Genomic DNA, 15,853 nt, shown 5'->3' with positions numbered 1-15,853 from the left:
CCCCCCCCCCCGCCTGGCCCCCCAGGTCCAGGCGAGGAGGGAGAGGGGCCCTGGCTGGGGGTTGGCGCAGGCAGGGGCAGAGGGAGTGGTAGGGGTGTCGGCTCAGACCTCAGTCGAGGGCGGGGCACACGGGGTGACGAACACATGGCTGGGGCCCTGGAGGACACGCAGCTGGGGATCAGGTGGCCACGGCGGGCGCAGTTCTGCGGCTCTAGGGGTGAGGAGTCAGAGATCAGAGGATGAGAAAGCTTGAGAGGGAGCACGAAAGCATAGACAAGACCGCTGTGGCAGCGGCCACCCATCCGGAAGTCCCCCTGTTGATCCTCCCACTCCCCCAACACTCACTGGATGGGGTGAGCCGTGCCGGTGTCGAATGCGGCCTGCAGGCCTCGGGTTCCTGAGACAAAGAGGCAGAAGGAAGGGGCTAGCGGCCCCCTGGGCCCCACTGGCCACAGTCATGAGGGGCTCATCAGGGAGCGCCCCATGGAAAAGATCACCAGAGCTCTTAGGATTAACCATGTCCCGTCGGGAAGGAGAGGGGAGGGCACTCTTCCATTCTGCAGGGCCGTCTCCCCCAAACCTCTGTCCACAGAGATGGGTGATCGCTCCATCTCCCCATGGCCTTGAGATCCCCATTACTTGTCTGATTTCCTGCCTACTGGAGCCCCCTCCACCCACCGCCCTCTCCAGCCGGGAGCAGCCCCCGGCCCCCCTTACCTGGGCCACACTTAACTTTTCGAGGGGGCTGTCCATGGTGGGGGCTTGGCCCAGGTCCTCCCAGGGGGAGAGCCTTCGGCCAGAGGGCGGCCGGCTCTGAAAGTTGTGCACAACACAGGTGACCTAGGACAGAGGGAGAGGAGCGAGTTGAAACCTGAGGCCAATAACATAGGAGTTAATGCAAACACCATCCCCATTTTTCAGATAAAGAAACTGAGGCTCAGGTGTTCAAAATAGTTAACATTTTTGTGTTGCTTACTATGTGTCAAGCATTGCTCTTTCCACCTTACTGAGAGGTAGGTACTGTTGTTATTTATCCACAGGGCTGGGACTGAGGCAAGGAAGATCACGTGGTCCAGGGGCAGATTCGATCCTGTTTTTATTTAAAATTTTGATATTTTTTACATTATGATTGTTTTGTATTCATTTTGATTTTTAAAAAGGTTTGATTAAAATAGTATTTATCTTGGGCCGGCCCAGTGGCGCACTGCTACAGTGAGCCGCTTGGGAGCGTGGCGGCGCTCCCGCCGAGGGTTCGGATCCCACATACAGACCGGCCGCTCACTGGCTGAGCAAGGTGCGGGTGCAACACCGAGGGTTGCGATCCCGTAGCCGGTTCCGGTCCGGTACGGGCGCAACACTGAGGGTTGCGATCCGTTGCCGGTCACGAAAAAAGACAAAAAGGAAAAAAAAAATAGTATTTATCTTGATTGCTGAATGTTTTGGCACCCCATTAAATTTTGCATTCAAGACAGTGCCTAATTCTGGTCTTATTATCCCATTTCTCAGATGGGAACATCTGAGGCAGGTTAAAAAGGTTAAGGGACACATCCAAGGTCACACAGAGTCCACATCCTTCACCCTTATGCGGTCCTGCCTCTTGGGTTGGGGGGGCTGATAAGGGGTCTCCCATGCTGGGGTGGATGTGGAGGGAACTCACCAGAAAGGTGGCGATGGCCGCTCCGGTCAGGAAGCCGGCCAGCACGTCCGACCAGTGGTTGCGGTACTCAGCCACGCGGACCACGCCCACCAGGAAGGCTGGGCACAGCAGGGCCAGGCAGAGCGAGGGTTTGACCAGGCGTGAGCCCTTCACGCGGAACACGAGAGTCACGTACATCTGCGGGAGCCGACTGGTCAGCGGACAGACAAGTGGAGGCAAAGTCGCCGAACCCCAGTGGACACCGCGTTCTGGGCTGGGAGGACTGCCAATGGGCTCTTGCAGGGGGCGTGACCATAACGGCAAAGAGAGGGGTCAGAGATTGGGGCCATGGAGTCCCATGGGCACCGCCTGCAGGGCTAGGGGGCGTGGCCAGAGCACCAAAGAGCAGTGGATAAGGTCCGGGGCCTAGGTGTCCTGGGTATGGAGTCACAGATAGGCAAAGATCCTGGCTGGGCTAGGGCATGGCCACAAACCAGAGGGTGGAGTCAGAGCTTCCACGAGCTCCAGGAGGTAGAGTCTCCGAGCTCCAGGGGACCACTGACAGGGTTAGGAGGATAATCCTAGATGCCAGAAAAAGGCATCAAAGCAACTGGGTGCTGGAGGCAAAGTCGCCGAACCCCAGTGGACACCGCGTTCTGGGCTGGGAGGACTGCCAATGGGCTCTTGCAGGGGGCGTGACCATAACGGCAAAGAGAGGGGTCAGAGATTGGGGCCATGGAGTCCCATGGGCACCGCCTGCAGGGCTAGGGGGCGTGGCCAGAGCACCAAAGAGCAGTGGATAAGGTCCGGGGCCTAGGTGTCCTGGGTATGGAGTCACAGATAGGCAAAGATCCTGGCTGGGCTAGGGCATGGCCACAAACCAGAGGGTGGAGTCAGAGCTTCCACGAGCTCCAGGAGGTAGAGTCCCCGAGCTCCAGGGGACCACTGACAGGGTTAGGAGGATAATCCTAGATGCCAGAAAAAGGCATCAAAGCAACTGGGTGCGACCAGGGAAAAGCAGGGGACATAGTAAGAAGTCCAAGCGCAGTCAAGAGTAAGGGGTGTAGCCGGGGCAACAAGGGGCGGGGACAAGGCTCCCAGGGGAGGGGTGAGGGCTTCAGGGGACAGAGTTAAAACCCACCCGCTTCATCTCCCAGCCAACATCCAGGGCCTGTATCATCACCGGGACCTGGCTAGGCTCCAGGGATTCGGAGTCCAGCGCTTTAGGTACAGTGTCCTAATCCCATAGGGTACAGCCAACAGCTTCCCTGGGGCGTGGCATTACTGGCTCAGGATGCGTGGCCAGACACCAAGGGGTAAAGTCAATGGACACAGCAATAAACTTAGTCTCGGGGGCGTGGCTAGAGTTTGAGGGGCGGAGCCAGAGCCCACAAAGGGGAGACTCTGCCCTAGGGGCGGTGTCACAGTACCGGGGCGTGGTCTCACGCCAGGGAGGAATCGGAGTCTCCAGCCCCTGCGGCCTCCTGCTCACTGGCCGCCGTCCAGCCCGCGTCCCCATTGCTGACCCCGCAGCTCCCGGGGCTCACCGCCGTGTAGGTGACCGCGTAGGCACAGAGGGCCGCGTCCTTGCAGGGGAAGGCGCGGCGTGCGGCGGCCACGAGGCTGGGGCTGCCAGCACAGGCGCCCTGGTCGGTGACAAATCGGTCGGGCCCCGGCCGGTCAGGCGAGGGCGGTGGGCAGCCCAGGGCCGTGTAGTTGGGGCGGCACACTGACAGGAAGTGCGGCGTGGGGTTGCCGGTCACCACCTGCCCTGCGTTCGCGAAGATGGTCGTGGTGAAGAGGCCGAAGGAATAGACCCCTGGGGGTGGTGTAGGAGAGGGGGTTCATGCTCTGGGCCTTCTTCCTGAGAGCCCCTTATGGTTCCATTGGGCCTCTTATCTCTCTGTTACTGTGACCACCATTAAAACCCACCTGGGACCCCACTATAGCTGGGCCAAGGTCCCCCTTCCCTTGGGACCACGATGATGGCACTCTGGGCTTCCTGCCCATGGGCTCCTCATTACAGCACATCTGGCTTCTGTGTGTCCCTCTGGGATAACCAACATATCAGGAGCGGGCCCCTCCTTGGAACCTCATTATAGCTGGGCTGGGACCCCTCAACACCATCGCTGCATCAGGATTGGGCCCATGCCTGGGACCTCCTAGGATCACCCTAATGGCATTTATGGGCCTCTTTATATCTGCTCCTGAACCCGCTATTACTGAGTCAATCACTTCTCCTGGGTCCACTAACAAGCCAGAGCTGGATCCCCAGTTCTCTGCCACTGGGGCCACTATTACAAATGAGCTCTGCTTCCACCTCCCGATGGCCACCAGTTGTGGCTGGGACCCCATTTAAATCACAACCGGAGTATCATCTCACTGCCGCGGGGCCCATTGTGTTTGGCCTGTGCCTGTGTCTTTCGTTTCCACCTAACTCTTCTTTTGGCATTTTTGGGCCCTTCTCCTACAGTTGACATCATGGTTGGGTTAGGCCCCATCCATGTCCCTGGTATCTCCATTATGTCTGGCCTGAGACCCCTTTGTCCCCTAAAGTCCCCATCATGGCAATTTTAGGCCCTCCTGCTTTCCATTGGAATTCTTATTATGGCTGAACTGGGCACATGTCTCTTGGCCTCTGCACCCCACCCCACCCCCATTACCATGAGGCTCACCCAGGAAGCGGACCAGCCTCCGCAGCGGGGGGCTGAAGCGACAGCAGGCCCCGGACACGATGGTGCTCTCCCCGATGGTGCGGAGGGCTGAAGGCGGTGCAGGGAAAAAGGCACGTGCCAGCTCCCCCAGCAGGATCTGTGGGCAAGACCAAGAAAGGAGGATCTGCAGGGTCTTCCTGGCCTTCAAGCTCAGCTCTCCACCTACTCCCATCTGGCCCTCCTGCCTCCTGGGAGGTCCTCCCCACGGTCTGACCAAGGCGACCCCCACAGTCTCACCGTGAGTATGGGCCCAGCAGTGACCAGGGCATAGATGAGCGCAGGAGGTGCTCGGCTGGCAGCCTCAGGCCCCGGGTAGGGCTTGGCGTAGGTACTGTCATAGCAGAAGAATCCCTGGGTGTGCACGGGGAAGGTGTCTGTGAACTCCAGGCGGTAAGCTAGCAGGACCACGACACCCAGCAGCACCGACTGCAGCCCAGCCCGGGTGGGGGAGGTGGGAGAGGCAAAGAGAGAAGAGAGGAGGATCAGAGCCCCAGCTGAGGCCACAGAGACACAGAGATGGTAAGACGTGGTGTTTGAGAGACACTGGAAGATGGAGAAAGACCAAGACAAGGGGAAAGAGAGAGAGATGGGGAATGGGGGAAGAGAGAGAGAGAGAACAGGGCCAAGACTCAGACCAGAGAGATAGACAGACAGATGGACAGACAGTGGGTGGTAGAGGTTCAGACCAACAGAGAAAGAAATAGTAGATCTACTATCAGATACTGCAGGTATAACCCTTACTGTGGGCAGGGTGTCATAACCAAGCCTCTTCCATGAGTTAATACATTTTACCTTCATAACAGCCGTAAGAGAGAGAGGGACTCTAGTTATGCCCATTTTACAGATGAGGAAGCTGAGGCTCAGGAGGGAACAAGAGCTCCCGAGCCCCGCAGTTCGGATGGGGCAGAGTGGGATTGGAACCTAGGGACTGCCTCTTCTGAGTCCAAGCTTTCAGCCACTTCTCAAGAGGAAGGGGACAGCAGCAGAGACCCCAGAGAGACAGGAGAGATCAGGGAGAGAGACTGCAGGATTGGAGGAAGGGAGATGGGGAAATAGGTACAGGTAGGGACAGACCTGGCAAAGACGAGGGAGACTGAGATTAGACAGAGACAGAGAAAGACAGGAAGACAGGTGCGCCCCATCTGGGAGAGGTACTGGGGTCCTCACCTCCACGAAGACAAAACAGGGAATGATGGAGAAGCTCCTCTTCAGGTGAGGTCTCCCTCCCGCCATGGTGAAAGCCGGGCCTGGGGATGGGGCAAGAGAGCGGGAGCTCCAGGGCAGGGTCTCGGGGAAGGCGCAGGTCTCCGTGACCCTGGTCCCACTCCCGAGCCCTCTGGCTACAGCCCTGGCCCCTTAGACTGCGGGGAGCCTTGGCTCCGCCCCCTGACCTCTGGCCACGCCTCTGCAATCCAGGTCCCGCCCTGTTGGCCCCTGACCGTGCCCACTGGAAACGCCTGCCTCCCCTGACCCCACCGGCTCAGCTTCTGTCCGGGACTTCAGAGATTCTGCATTGGTCGCCTCCCTCTACAGGCCGCATAGAAGATTCGACCCCACGCCTTTCAGGAGGACCCCTCCCCCTTCCTCCCCCCAGAAAAGACTCTTCCAGCTTTACACTGGCCGCTGCCCCGTGGCATTTAGAAAGGCCCCCACCCCCATCATGTTTTAGGGGACCCCATCCTCTTTCCCCAGGGGAACCCCATCTCCACCAGCCTCCTCCCCCGAGCCCCTTTCCCCACGACCTCCCCCGGAGCTCCCCTCTCTGTCCCCATGGGCTGTGTGTCTGGTGTGGGCTGATAGCCAGGCCCTCCTTCCCCTCCTCTCGGCCCGTCTGCCTCCCTTTTCTCCTCCCCCCTCCCCCCAGTCCAACTTCAGTCCCCAGAGCTTCAGGGTCGACACAGTCACACCTGCTTACACCCATTCTCCCAGCCTGATCTCACCTGTGAAAGCGTCCTATGGCTTCCCACAGGCCGCCGCCACGCCCACAGACTCACAGCCGCCCCTGGCGGCCAGCAGGGCAGCGACGGTCACCCCCATTGCACAGGTGTGGAAACCGAGGCCCAGGTAGGCGAGTGTAGGCACTCTGGGTCCAGTGCCCCATTCACGAGGTTCACTCTGTCTGCAGTGTGACACGTAGCGTTAGGGTCGCCAGAGGTCCCAGATGCCCACAGAGTCACCCACGCTGACAGCCCTAGAGTGCACAACCCAGCCACAGCCTCCATCCCAAACACCACAGACACACACACACCATGGAGCAGCGTCTGTCCATCCATCCCACCGTGAGGACTTAGCGCCTGCTGAGTTTCAGGCACTGTGCTGGATGCCTGCCTCGTGGTGAACAAGACAGGACCACTCATTCAGACAGGTGCCCAACATCCATAACTGCACACACACACACACAGTCTGCACACGGCCTGTCACAGACTCCCACACAGATCAAACAAGTCCCTCCCCCCACAAACACATAGAGGGACACATCAGGAGAGCTTAAACACATCCCAGCCCCACATACAGCCCCACACAAGCCCTCACCCCACCACAGTCAGGGACATCTCAGAACTGCCAACACACTTAAGAGTCACCAAAGAGAGTCACTACACACAATGGGGGTCACAGAACGGGTCACAGAGTCACGCCCCCAATTACAAGGCACTCGATGACAGCCACACACATTAACAGTCTCTCAGCCACACTGATGGTCATAGGAGAGATGTTGCCATGTACAACCAAGCCACATGGCCACACAAGGCACATACATGGATCATGACCGTCTCACACACAGCTACACAGCCACACAAGAAAGGCGCACAATCACAGAAACACGCCAGTACACAAAAGCAGAATGAACAGACAACAGCAGCCACACAATGACAGTCATATGCACACAACCATCCAAACACCAAGACAGCCACTCACAGTAATGGCAGTCACACGGCCACTCAATAGCAGCCACAACACCATAGCCACACACACACACACACCATCGGAGTGATACCCCCAGTGACAGCCACACAATGACAGTCACTGGAAACACAGTCACGCACGCACACACCCGCGGACCCCTGAAGTCACACAATCACAGTCATACAACCATACATAACAGTCACACAACCACACATTGACACACAATGACAACCGCACAATCACAAGCACCCACAGCCATCATCGCTTGGCTCATCAGCCAGGGTCCCCTCCTCACGCTCCCCTCCCCCAGCCCGGCCCCCCACCCTTGAGCAATACTCAGTCCCCCTCACCCCTGAGGCTTGAGACCCTGTGGCGGGCCCCCGAGGATATGGCGAGGCCATCGATGGAGTTCTGCAGCACGTGCACAGCAGACCTGCAGGGAGATGGAGAGATGGGGGAGCCGGGAGACTCAGATTGCTCAGGGTGGGGACAGCAGCAGCGCTAGGGCAGGGGGGCTGTGGTGTAAGTGAGCCCCAGGGGGAGAGGGCTGGATTCAGATGGGCACCAGGTTCTGGTGGTCAGTGCCAGATCCAGTTGGGGGGAAAGGGTAAGATGAAGGTCAAGAGTCAGAGGTCAGATTGGGGGCTGGGCATCACCATATGTCACTCAGTTCCTTCTGGAGGTCATCTTTCCAGCAGCCACTGCCTCCCAATGGCATCTCTTCAGTCTCTGGCGAGGCAGACGTGTCATACCCCTGTTGCTTCATCTTGCTCAGGATCTGGAGCCAGGGGGCATGAGAGAACAGCAATAGCAATAAATATGACAATGGCAAAAGGTGACTGCTACATAGCACTTATTATATGCCAGCCCACATTTAAAGTGCTTAACACCTAGCTAACACAGCTACTCTGACCAGGGAGGGATGCATCAGCATTATGCCCATTATATGCAGGAGGAAACTGAGGCCCAGAAAGGGGAAGTGACTTGCCCACAGTCACACAGCAGGAAGTGTCAGAGCTGAGATTTGAACCCAGGCTCCAGTCTGATGGTGGCGCCTGGCTGAGATCCCCTTACCCTCTCTTCCCGCAGGGTCCCCGTCTTTTCTGCTCACCTTGCGGCACTTCACCTGCGTCTTCTGCATCTTCTGAATGTTTACCAGGTTCTCCGAGATCTCGTCCTCCTGCGCCTCTGTGGAGGGAGAGGGCTCAGGGGCACAGGGGCATCAGAAGGACGCCCCTCCTGGCTGTGGGCTCTGGGCACTCACGGAGCTTCTGATAGATGAAGGTCACCTCCTCCCGCACCAGCTCCAGCTCCTCCCACAGGAACTTCTTGCTGAGGGGACAGTGCAGCCTAGACCCATGCTCCCTGCCCAGCCCCTGTCCTCCCCCACCTCCCACATCCCCATCATCCAACTACCCATCCCCCCAGGCTCTGTCCCCTCCCCCACCTGCCTGCCCACTTTCCCCGCTCCTACTTCTACCCCCCCCTCCCACCCCCAGCCCCATCCTCTCCTGACCTCCAGCCTCCTATTCTCTCAGCCTCTCCACCCCCTCAGCTTCCCATCACCTGGCCTCCATCTCCCCACCTCCTGTCCCCTGACCTCTCACACCCCCAGCCTCCCCGGCTACCCCATAGCTTCCTGATCCCTGGTCTCATCCCCATCGCACCTCCCGCTCCCTGTCTTCCCTGTCTTCTGGCCACCCACTCTCCCCCTAGTCCTAGCCGCCTGCATCCCCCAAGCCTCCCATCCTTCCTCTTGTCCCCCATGCCTTCCACCATCCCCAGTTCCCCTTATCCAGGCCTCTCCAACTTTCCTCACCCTGCTCCCAGTTTCCCCTTCCTGGCCTCCCTTCCCTCCCACAGCCTCCCAGCTGCCCTCCTGCCCGCACCCACCTGTCCCGGATCTCCTGAGCCAGCAGCTGCAGGCAGCGGGTGGTGCGGGCCCGCTGCACCTCCTCACTGTCACGCAGGGTCTTCTGCAACCCCTGCAGGCCTTGGGCCAGGGCCCCATACAGCTCCTGCCGGCCCTGCTCCATGCCCCACTTGTGCCCCTCCTTCTCTCCCTGGCGGCCCAACGGGCTCAGCACTTCTGCAGAGAGGGTGGGACCTGGACTGAACCCTGACCTCGTTCAGAGCCCAGCTTTGAACCTAGCCTGCCCTAACCATGGCCTGACCTTGACCCTGAACCCAGATTTCCCCAAAGTCTCTCACCTTGGCCTGACCCAGCTGGCCCTGATAGGACCAGCCTCCAGCCTGACCTTGACCCCAAACCCAGATTTCCCCAGTGTCTATCACCCAGGCCTAACCCAGCTGACCCATACAAGACCAGCCTCCAGCCTGATCTTGATCTTGAACCCAGATTCCCCCAAAGTCTCTCACTCTGGCCTGACCCAGCTGACCCCGACAGGGCCTTGACCTCTGGCTGTTCCTCACCTTCAAGCTGCTGGATCTTGATTTGCTGCAGGCAGCTCTCCTTCTCCAACAAGGTCACAGAGTGGTTCAGGAACTCAAAAGCCTGGGGGGAAGAGGTCAGACCTGGGGTCGGAGGAAATCGAGGTGGGGGGAGGGGGAACAGGGACAGAGGCTGCTGGGGGCAGGGCCAAGGTGGCTTACTTTGGTCTGGGCCTGTAGCTGGCTCCTGAGTGATTCCAGCTCACATCGCAGGAGCTTCTGGGGGTCAGGAATCATCATGGTGGACTTAGCTGTGAGCAGAAGTGAGAGTGAGCTGGGCTCAGGCAAGGGCAGGACAGAGGTCAGCAGAGGCTCAGAGCAGGGGAGGGGCAGGGAAAAGTTACAGAACAGGGCCTGTTAAGGCTGGGGCAGGGATCACTTAAGAACTGGCAGGTCTTCCCCACACAGTGTCACTGGGAAAGAGGGTTCTCACCTTTGACTTTGGAAGAGATGGTCTCCAAGGGCTTCTAGGGAAGGAGGACAGGAGAGGAGTGGAAATTTGTCTCTGGGCTGCCTTCCCACTCACCCCAACCCAGTTTGGAGAATTGCACAAGAATTGAGTCTTCCGAGTTCTGGGTGTCCCAAACTACGAGTGCAGTGAAGCTGCCTCTGGGTACATTCATGCGACCCCCTTGGCCTTCATATGCTCAGAAGTACACTTGTGTGGCTCGTCCCATATGCATATAGGTCTGTTGGCTGCCTCTAACCACAGACAACTGTGGAGTCCTGGCTCCCACCCAACACCAGTCCCGTCTCTAGCTTGGGCTCAGGAACTGCCCTCCTCTTTAGGGGCAAAAGACATCTGTTGACATCTGCAGTGGCTGCCAATAACACCTGACACACAACCACACACAGTGGCCAAAACACACAACCACAGCCACACAGACACAAGCAAAGTCACACCCAGAGACAGTCAGACAAAAAGCCACTAAAGACACAACCTCACTTTCCTTCCATTCTTTCCTTCATCCATTCATCGAAGACGTTTAGCAAGGGCCTGCTGAGTGCCGGGTGCTGTTCTAGGTGCTGAGGATACACAGTGAGTGTTTTTAATGAGAATCCCTCTGCCCCACAGCCCCTTCCCTAGTTCCCCAGTGGTAGATCACAGTGATTTCCCAGACTGAAGGGGTTTCCTGGGTGGGGGTGACCTTAGCTACGTTGTGATGCCTCTTCAAAAGGTCCTGGTCATTACAGCACTCCTTCTTCAGGTCTGGATTGGGGAAGGGGGTAGCCCCATGTGACCAAGGGCCTGACCCCCACCCTGGCCTCCAGTCTACACTCCTCACTGTGTCCTCAGAAGCAGTGGGTCCCAAGGTCTCTGGCTCTGGGGTCCTGGACCAGTGAGTCGTATAGTCCAAAGTCTTGTCCGAGGAAGAGCCTAGGGTTGAGGGCTTCTTTGAGGGGCAGCTCAGAGCACTCCTTGTGTTCCCAACCCCTCCCAGCCCCCCAGCCCCAGAGCAGCCCCCCAACGAACCCCAGAACTTGTCACTCTTCTGGTTAGCACGCAAACACACGGTGGAAGATGAGGGAGATAAGTAGTGGCAGGACACAGAATAGGTAGGGTCCTGGGGCAGGCCGGCCAAAAGAGGGTCGCTGTGAGTAGGGAGGAGAGGGGTTGCTTTGAGACCAGCCCCCATGTCCCAACACCCCAAGACCCTCCAGAACACCCCAGGGAGGCCTCAGCCCTGAACACAAGGCTTCTCAGTTATGGTAGGAACCAAAGCTGGATGAAAGATGATTCTAGTCCCAGGGATCGGGCTGGGCAGTGAGAAGGACTCAGAAGACTTCACAGAAAGAAATGAGGTCCAGGCAGAGCCCAAAGAAAAAAAGGACCTTAATATCAGGCCTTAAAGGAAGGGCATTCATGGCAGGAAACATCACGTGCAAAAGCTGGGAGGTGTGGAACCATGTGCTCTGTGCTTGTAAATTCAGGATGGCTGAAGGCAGGGTCCAAGAGGAAGCAGCAGTAGTTAGCAGAGCAGTTCAAGTAAAGCACTGAAGGCCAGGCATAGGCATTTGGACCTGGCCCCACAGGTAAATGGGAGCCATAGAGTGTGAACAGGAGAGGCATGTCTATTCAATAAATGTTAGCTGAAGTGGGGCCTGGGCCTGTTTCTGGTGAGGCTGAGAATAGGAAAGAACTCAGCTCTGGGTCTCACATTCATGCCCCTTACCACTCCAGGGCTGACACAGATGGAAAAACCGGGGCAGGTCTGCCTGGAAAAACTTCCAGGTGAAGGACACCTTGCCCTGGGCCACACTCTCAGTTGCCCAAAGACTCTTGATCTTTCTCTTTTGTGGCCCTTGCTGGGCCCTTTGCCTGGTGTCCTTCTCCTGGCCATCTGTCTGGAAAACTCCTACACACCGTGAAGGACACCTTGCCCTGGGCCACACTCTCAGTTGCCCAAAGACTCTTGATCTTTCTCTTCTGTGGCCCTTGCTGGGCCCTTTGCCTGGTGTCCTTCTCCTGGCCATCTGTCTGGAAAACTCCTACACACCCTTCAAAACCCTACTCAGCATATCCTCTGTTAAATCTTCCTTAATCCTTTTTAAGGCTTATTATTTCTGAGCACCTAACTGAGTGCTGGATACCCCCTAAGTATTCACTGGATCTTCACACCCACCCTGTGTTGTGAAGTTATTCTGCCTGAAATGTTCTAGGCTACCCTTTCAAGAGTCACTGCCTCAGGGAGGTCCTCACTTCCAGAGGCAGTAGACCATGACGGTTAAGCAAGGAGACTCTCTGGCTGTTGGTCTGTCCCTCCTCAGCTGTGTGGTGTTGGAAGAGTTACTGAACTTCTCCATGCCTTAGTGTCCCCAAGTATAAAAATGGGATGTCATAGTATACACCTCTCTAAGTGGTTGTGATTATGTAAATTAACCCATGACAGTGCCTGGCATACAGTAATGGGGAGCTCAGCGTTTGTTCTTGAATGTCACGCTGAAAACCTGGGATCTGGGGACCACCGGATCCCTGGGAGGCTTGGAGGGAGAAATGAAGAGGCGTTTTTGAGCGCCAACTGCAGGCAGGTCCCCAAACGTGCCTCCTCCTCCCCCTTTCTCTCCCCCCTCAGTTGTCTCTTACGCGGTCCCTTCCGAGAGAATTCTTTGAAGGGGGCGGGGTCATCGGCATGTGCCCCGCCCCCCGGCGGTGGATCCTGTGACTTCCAGGCCCCCGAACCCCTTCCACCCCCACCTACCACATACCACCTGTTCATGTTCTCCCATCAGGGACCGCGAAGCCAATCCCCAGCGTGACGCTGAAATTTGATTCCGTGGGGACACCATCGCATCAAAACGCGCGGAGGCTGAGGGTAGTCACAGAGAGGGGTGTGGCCGGCATTTTAGCTCCGCCCCCGCCGAGGTAACCGACCCCTCATTGGCGCCTTCCCGCTTCCGCAGCTCTTAGCAGCAGTGGTGCAATTGGATAAGCCCGGCGAGGGGGCGGGATTGCAGGAGGATTTCTGCTAATCGATTGGTCAATACCTAAGAGGGAGGGACAGGAGGCGGCAGATCTGCGATCCGATTGGTTTCTGGCTCAGCTGGGGAGGCGGGACGAGTTCTTGGGTTGGTGGTGGGAGGGGGGCCCATGAGGGGAAGCGGCCGAGGAGGTCTGCGGTCCACCCGGGAGCGCGGGAGTGAGGTACCGAGTCAGCCCGTCTGGCCTCTGAGATCCGGCCCTGGCGCCTTCAGTCTCGGACTCCGGGTGCTGTGGGTTGAGATCCGGGTTCCCAATGGTGGGGTCGGTGTCCTGGGGATGAGATTTGGGGTTTCCCAGGATTAGATGGGATCTCCGGGGGTGCTTTGAGGATCTTCATATATCTGGGATTCTGTTATGAGAGGAGGGGTCTTGACTGTTAGAACTAGATCCCTGGGGTGATATTTGGGAGTCACCGAGGTGATCTCTGAAGACCTAGAACTGCGAGCTTGAGCTCCTGGAGCTGAAATTGGGGTCTCCGAGTTGGCATGGATTTTGGGGTCCCTTGAACCTGAGATCTTGAGGGCTGACATCTGGAGAGATGGGGTCGGAGGTTGTCACAGGACTGCTCTGGGTCTTCCCCACCCCCATTTCTGGGCTGTTTTTCTGGATCTCTGCTGGATTGGCTGTGACCCTGGCCCTGAGCAGGCTCAGAGGGTTTGAAGGCCACGAGGACAAAGGTAAAGAGAGCTCTGAGCAGCCTCATTTCTCCTTCCCAGGGCTGCAAGATGGAGGAAAGCGGGAATCCGGGAGGCCTGCTTAAGGTGGTCCATCTACTGGTCTTGTCGGGTGCCTGGGGCATGCAAATGTGGGTGACCTTCGTCTCAGGTACGGACCCTCAGCCTGGACGTCACGGATTCCTGGGGTGAGGACAGGAATGGGAAGGGGACTTATAAGTGTCCTAACAGGTGTGTGGCTCCTGCACCCCTACAGGTTTCCTGCTTTTCCGACACCTTTCCCGACATACCTTCGGCCAGGTGCAGAGCAAACTCTTCCCTTTATACTTTCACATCTCCATGGCATGTTCCTTCATCAACCTCTGCATCTTGGTTCCTCAGCACACCTGGGCTCAGCTCACATTCTGGGATGGCAGCCAGGTACGCGGGCTTGAGTGCCATTACCCTCTGGAGACTTGTTCCCAGGACCCTGTGAGCACCTATGGCTACACCTTTTCAAGAAAAAGAAAAAGTGCCCCTTCTTCCTGGTGGATACAAAGTTGGGCTCTGGATATCCTTGAGCAGTGCACAGCCTGCACAACTGTCCCCAGCAGCCCCACTGGCTGCTGCTCTCTCTCCTCCTCCTGGCTGGGCCTGCCGCCAACTTGTCGTGACTCAGCTGGGCTGGGGCCCTGACCCCAGCTCATTGTTTTAAAAACCAGCCTGACTGGGAATTAGTTTCCTGCCCCCATCCACACATTTTCCCAGCCACAAGGCAAGGAATCGTCTCTGCATCTCCGATTTCTCTACTTTGCCCTCCCCCTGCCTCTATTATGTTCCTCAGATGTGGGCAGGTGAGTCCTGACAGGTGTTCCCAGAATAATCCCACAGAGGCAGGAGAGGATTATGGGTATCTGGAACTTCAGACTTTTTATTCATTCCCTGTGGGCCCAATGTCAGCTTCTGGGTCTGGGCTGGAGCCACAGAGGAAAGAGATGGGCCCTGTCTTAGGCTCCCTGTTTTGGGGGAATGAAGGAGCAGTTATTTTGCTCTGTGCTAATTTTTTCTCTTAGATATCCTCAGTTTTGGGAAGAGTCAGGGGAGGGGACAACCCTGCCCTGGAGACTTCCAGTCTGGGTATCAGAGGAAAGGAGGATCAGGAGGTTTGGTGGGGGGATAGAGGAGATGGAGATGGAGCCTTTCTTTAGGGGCTGCCAGTTTCAGGTTACAAGAGCTGGAATTCTGCTTTGGGGGCCCCAGTCTGGGTTCAGGGAAGGAAGGGGAGGACTGCTTTGATCCAGTGCTGTCCACATCTCCCTCTAGGCTGGGAGGATGCAGAAGATCCCTCCCCAGGGTCCCTGCTGCCTCCCAGGCTTGGCTCACCTTGTTCTCCTGCCACCCTGCCAGCTCTGCCTGCTGCTCCTGAGCCTCACGCTGGCCACCATCAATGCCCGCTGGTTGGAGCCCCGCACCACGGCTGCCATGTGGGCCATGCAGACTGTGGAGAAGGAGCGAGGCCTGGGTGGGGAGGTGCCGGGGAGACACCAGGGCCCTGACCCCTACCGCCAGCTGCGGGAGAAGGATCCCAAGTACAGTGCTGTCCGCCAAATTTTCTTCCGCTACCATGGCCTGTCCTCCCTTTGCAACCTGGGCTGCCTCCTGAGCAACGGTCTCTGTCTCGCTGGCCTTGCCCTGGGCCTCAGGAGCCTCTAGTATGGGTTCTGCATGCCAATAAATGCTTCTTTGGAAATGACTGCTGTCATTTTTCCCTCCATGAGAAGCAGGGGGAGGGGAGAGCAAGGGTTGAGCTAAGGGGCCTCAGTTTCCCCATTCATGAGTCATGATGATTTGGAGTGTCAGCTATTGCAGCCCTAAGCCCCGTCTATGATAGTGTCAGCTTTTTCGGTTCCTAAGCCCCTCCTATGATGGTGCCCATTTGTTGAGCACCTGCTGTATGCCAGGCATGGTGCTAACCTTTGAACACACCATGTATTGTTGTAACAATAACTGGTTC

The 15,853-nt window shown here is 57.4% G+C and overlaps 3 protein-coding genes across 5 annotated transcripts in view; 1 reads left to right on the top strand and 2 right to left on the bottom strand.

Annotated features, from left to right (window-relative positions):
* The window catches only part of LOC103591357 (lipid phosphate phosphatase-related protein type 2), an 8,402-nt gene extending 1,728 nt beyond the window's left edge, over positions 1-6,674 (bottom strand). The window contains exons 1-10 of one of the 2 annotated variants that reach the window (XM_008573797.1): positions 6,599-6,672; positions 6,291-6,469; positions 5,518-5,597; positions 4,588-4,776; positions 4,312-4,447; positions 3,184-3,455; positions 1,658-1,834; positions 718-840; positions 346-397; positions 13-211 (exon numbers count right to left, since the gene is read on the bottom strand). In XM_008573797.1, coding sequence (XP_008572019.1) covers positions 13-211; positions 346-397; positions 718-840; positions 1,658-1,834; positions 3,184-3,455; positions 4,312-4,447; positions 4,588-4,776; positions 5,518-5,583 — 1,214 coding nt within the window. In that variant the 5' untranslated portion in view covers positions 5,584-5,597; positions 6,291-6,469; positions 6,599-6,672. Of the gene's footprint in view, positions 1-6; positions 212-345; positions 398-717; positions 841-1,657; positions 1,835-3,183; positions 3,456-4,311; positions 4,448-4,587; positions 4,777-5,517; positions 5,598-6,290; positions 6,470-6,598 lie in introns of those variants that run through there. The other variant, XM_008573798.1, reaches the window with a different exon arrangement.
* Positions 6,675-7,906: 1,232 nt separating this feature from the next.
* CCDC159 (coiled-coil domain containing 159) lies at positions 7,907-12,933 on the bottom strand. The gene is made up of 8 exons (XM_008573796.1): positions 12,913-12,933; positions 10,139-10,172; positions 9,868-9,956; positions 9,688-9,769; positions 9,148-9,343; positions 8,519-8,586; positions 8,366-8,442; positions 7,907-8,032 (listed from the first exon to the last, which is right to left on the bottom strand). The coding sequence occupies exons 1-8, from the start codon at positions 12,931-12,933 to the stop codon at positions 7,907-7,909; spliced, it is 693 nt and encodes a 230-aa protein (XP_008572018.1).
* A 353-nt stretch (positions 12,934-13,286) lies between these two features.
* Positions 13,287-15,592, top strand: TMEM205 (transmembrane protein 205). 2 transcript variants are annotated; one of them, XM_008573794.1, is made up of 4 exons: positions 13,287-13,348; positions 13,903-14,011; positions 14,117-14,280; positions 15,247-15,592. In XM_008573794.1, the coding sequence occupies exons 1-4, from the start codon at positions 13,295-13,297 to the stop codon at positions 15,550-15,552; spliced, it is 633 nt and encodes a 210-aa protein (XP_008572016.1). In that variant the 5' UTR covers positions 13,287-13,294; the 3' UTR covers positions 15,553-15,592. The 2 variants fall into 2 exon arrangements, with proteins under 2 accessions (XP_008572016.1, XP_008572017.1); XM_008573795.1 differs by having other exon boundaries at positions 13,333-13,416.
* Positions 15,593-15,853: the final 261 nt, after the last annotated feature.

Source organism: Galeopterus variegatus, unplaced genomic scaffold (genome assembly GCF_000696425.1).
Source record: "Galeopterus variegatus unplaced genomic scaffold, G_variegatus-3.0.2 Scaffold964, whole genome shotgun sequence".
In the NCBI taxonomy this organism is placed as follows: Eukaryota; Metazoa; Chordata; class Mammalia; order Dermoptera; family Cynocephalidae; genus Galeopterus; species Galeopterus variegatus.
This window is presented reverse-complemented; position numbering and strand designations above follow the sequence as displayed.

Bases quoted from the DNA above. Each gene is read 5' to 3' on its own strand.
- CCDC159 (XM_008573796.1), bottom strand. From the start codon at position 12,933: ATGGGAGAACATGAACAGGTG. The intron at 9,957-10,138 runs GTGAGAACCCTC...TTCTGCTCACAG, and splicing joins CATCTCTTCCAAAGTCAAAG to CTAAGTCCACCATGATGATT. The intron at 9,344-9,687 runs GTGAGGAACAGC...CCCTCTCTGCAG, and splicing joins CAAGATCCAGCAGCTTGAAG to AAGTGCTGAGCCCGTTGGGC.
- TMEM205 (XM_008573794.1), top strand. From the start codon at position 13,295: ATGAGGGGAAGCGGCCGAGGAGGTCTGCGGTCCACCCGGGAGCGCGGG. The intron at 14,012-14,116 runs GTACGGACCCTC...GCACCCCTACAG, and splicing joins GTGGGTGACCTTCGTCTCAG to GTTTCCTGCTTTTCCGACAC. The intron at 14,281-15,246 runs GTACGCGGGCTT...CCACCCTGCCAG, and splicing joins CATTCTGGGATGGCAGCCAG to CTCTGCCTGCTGCTCCTGAG.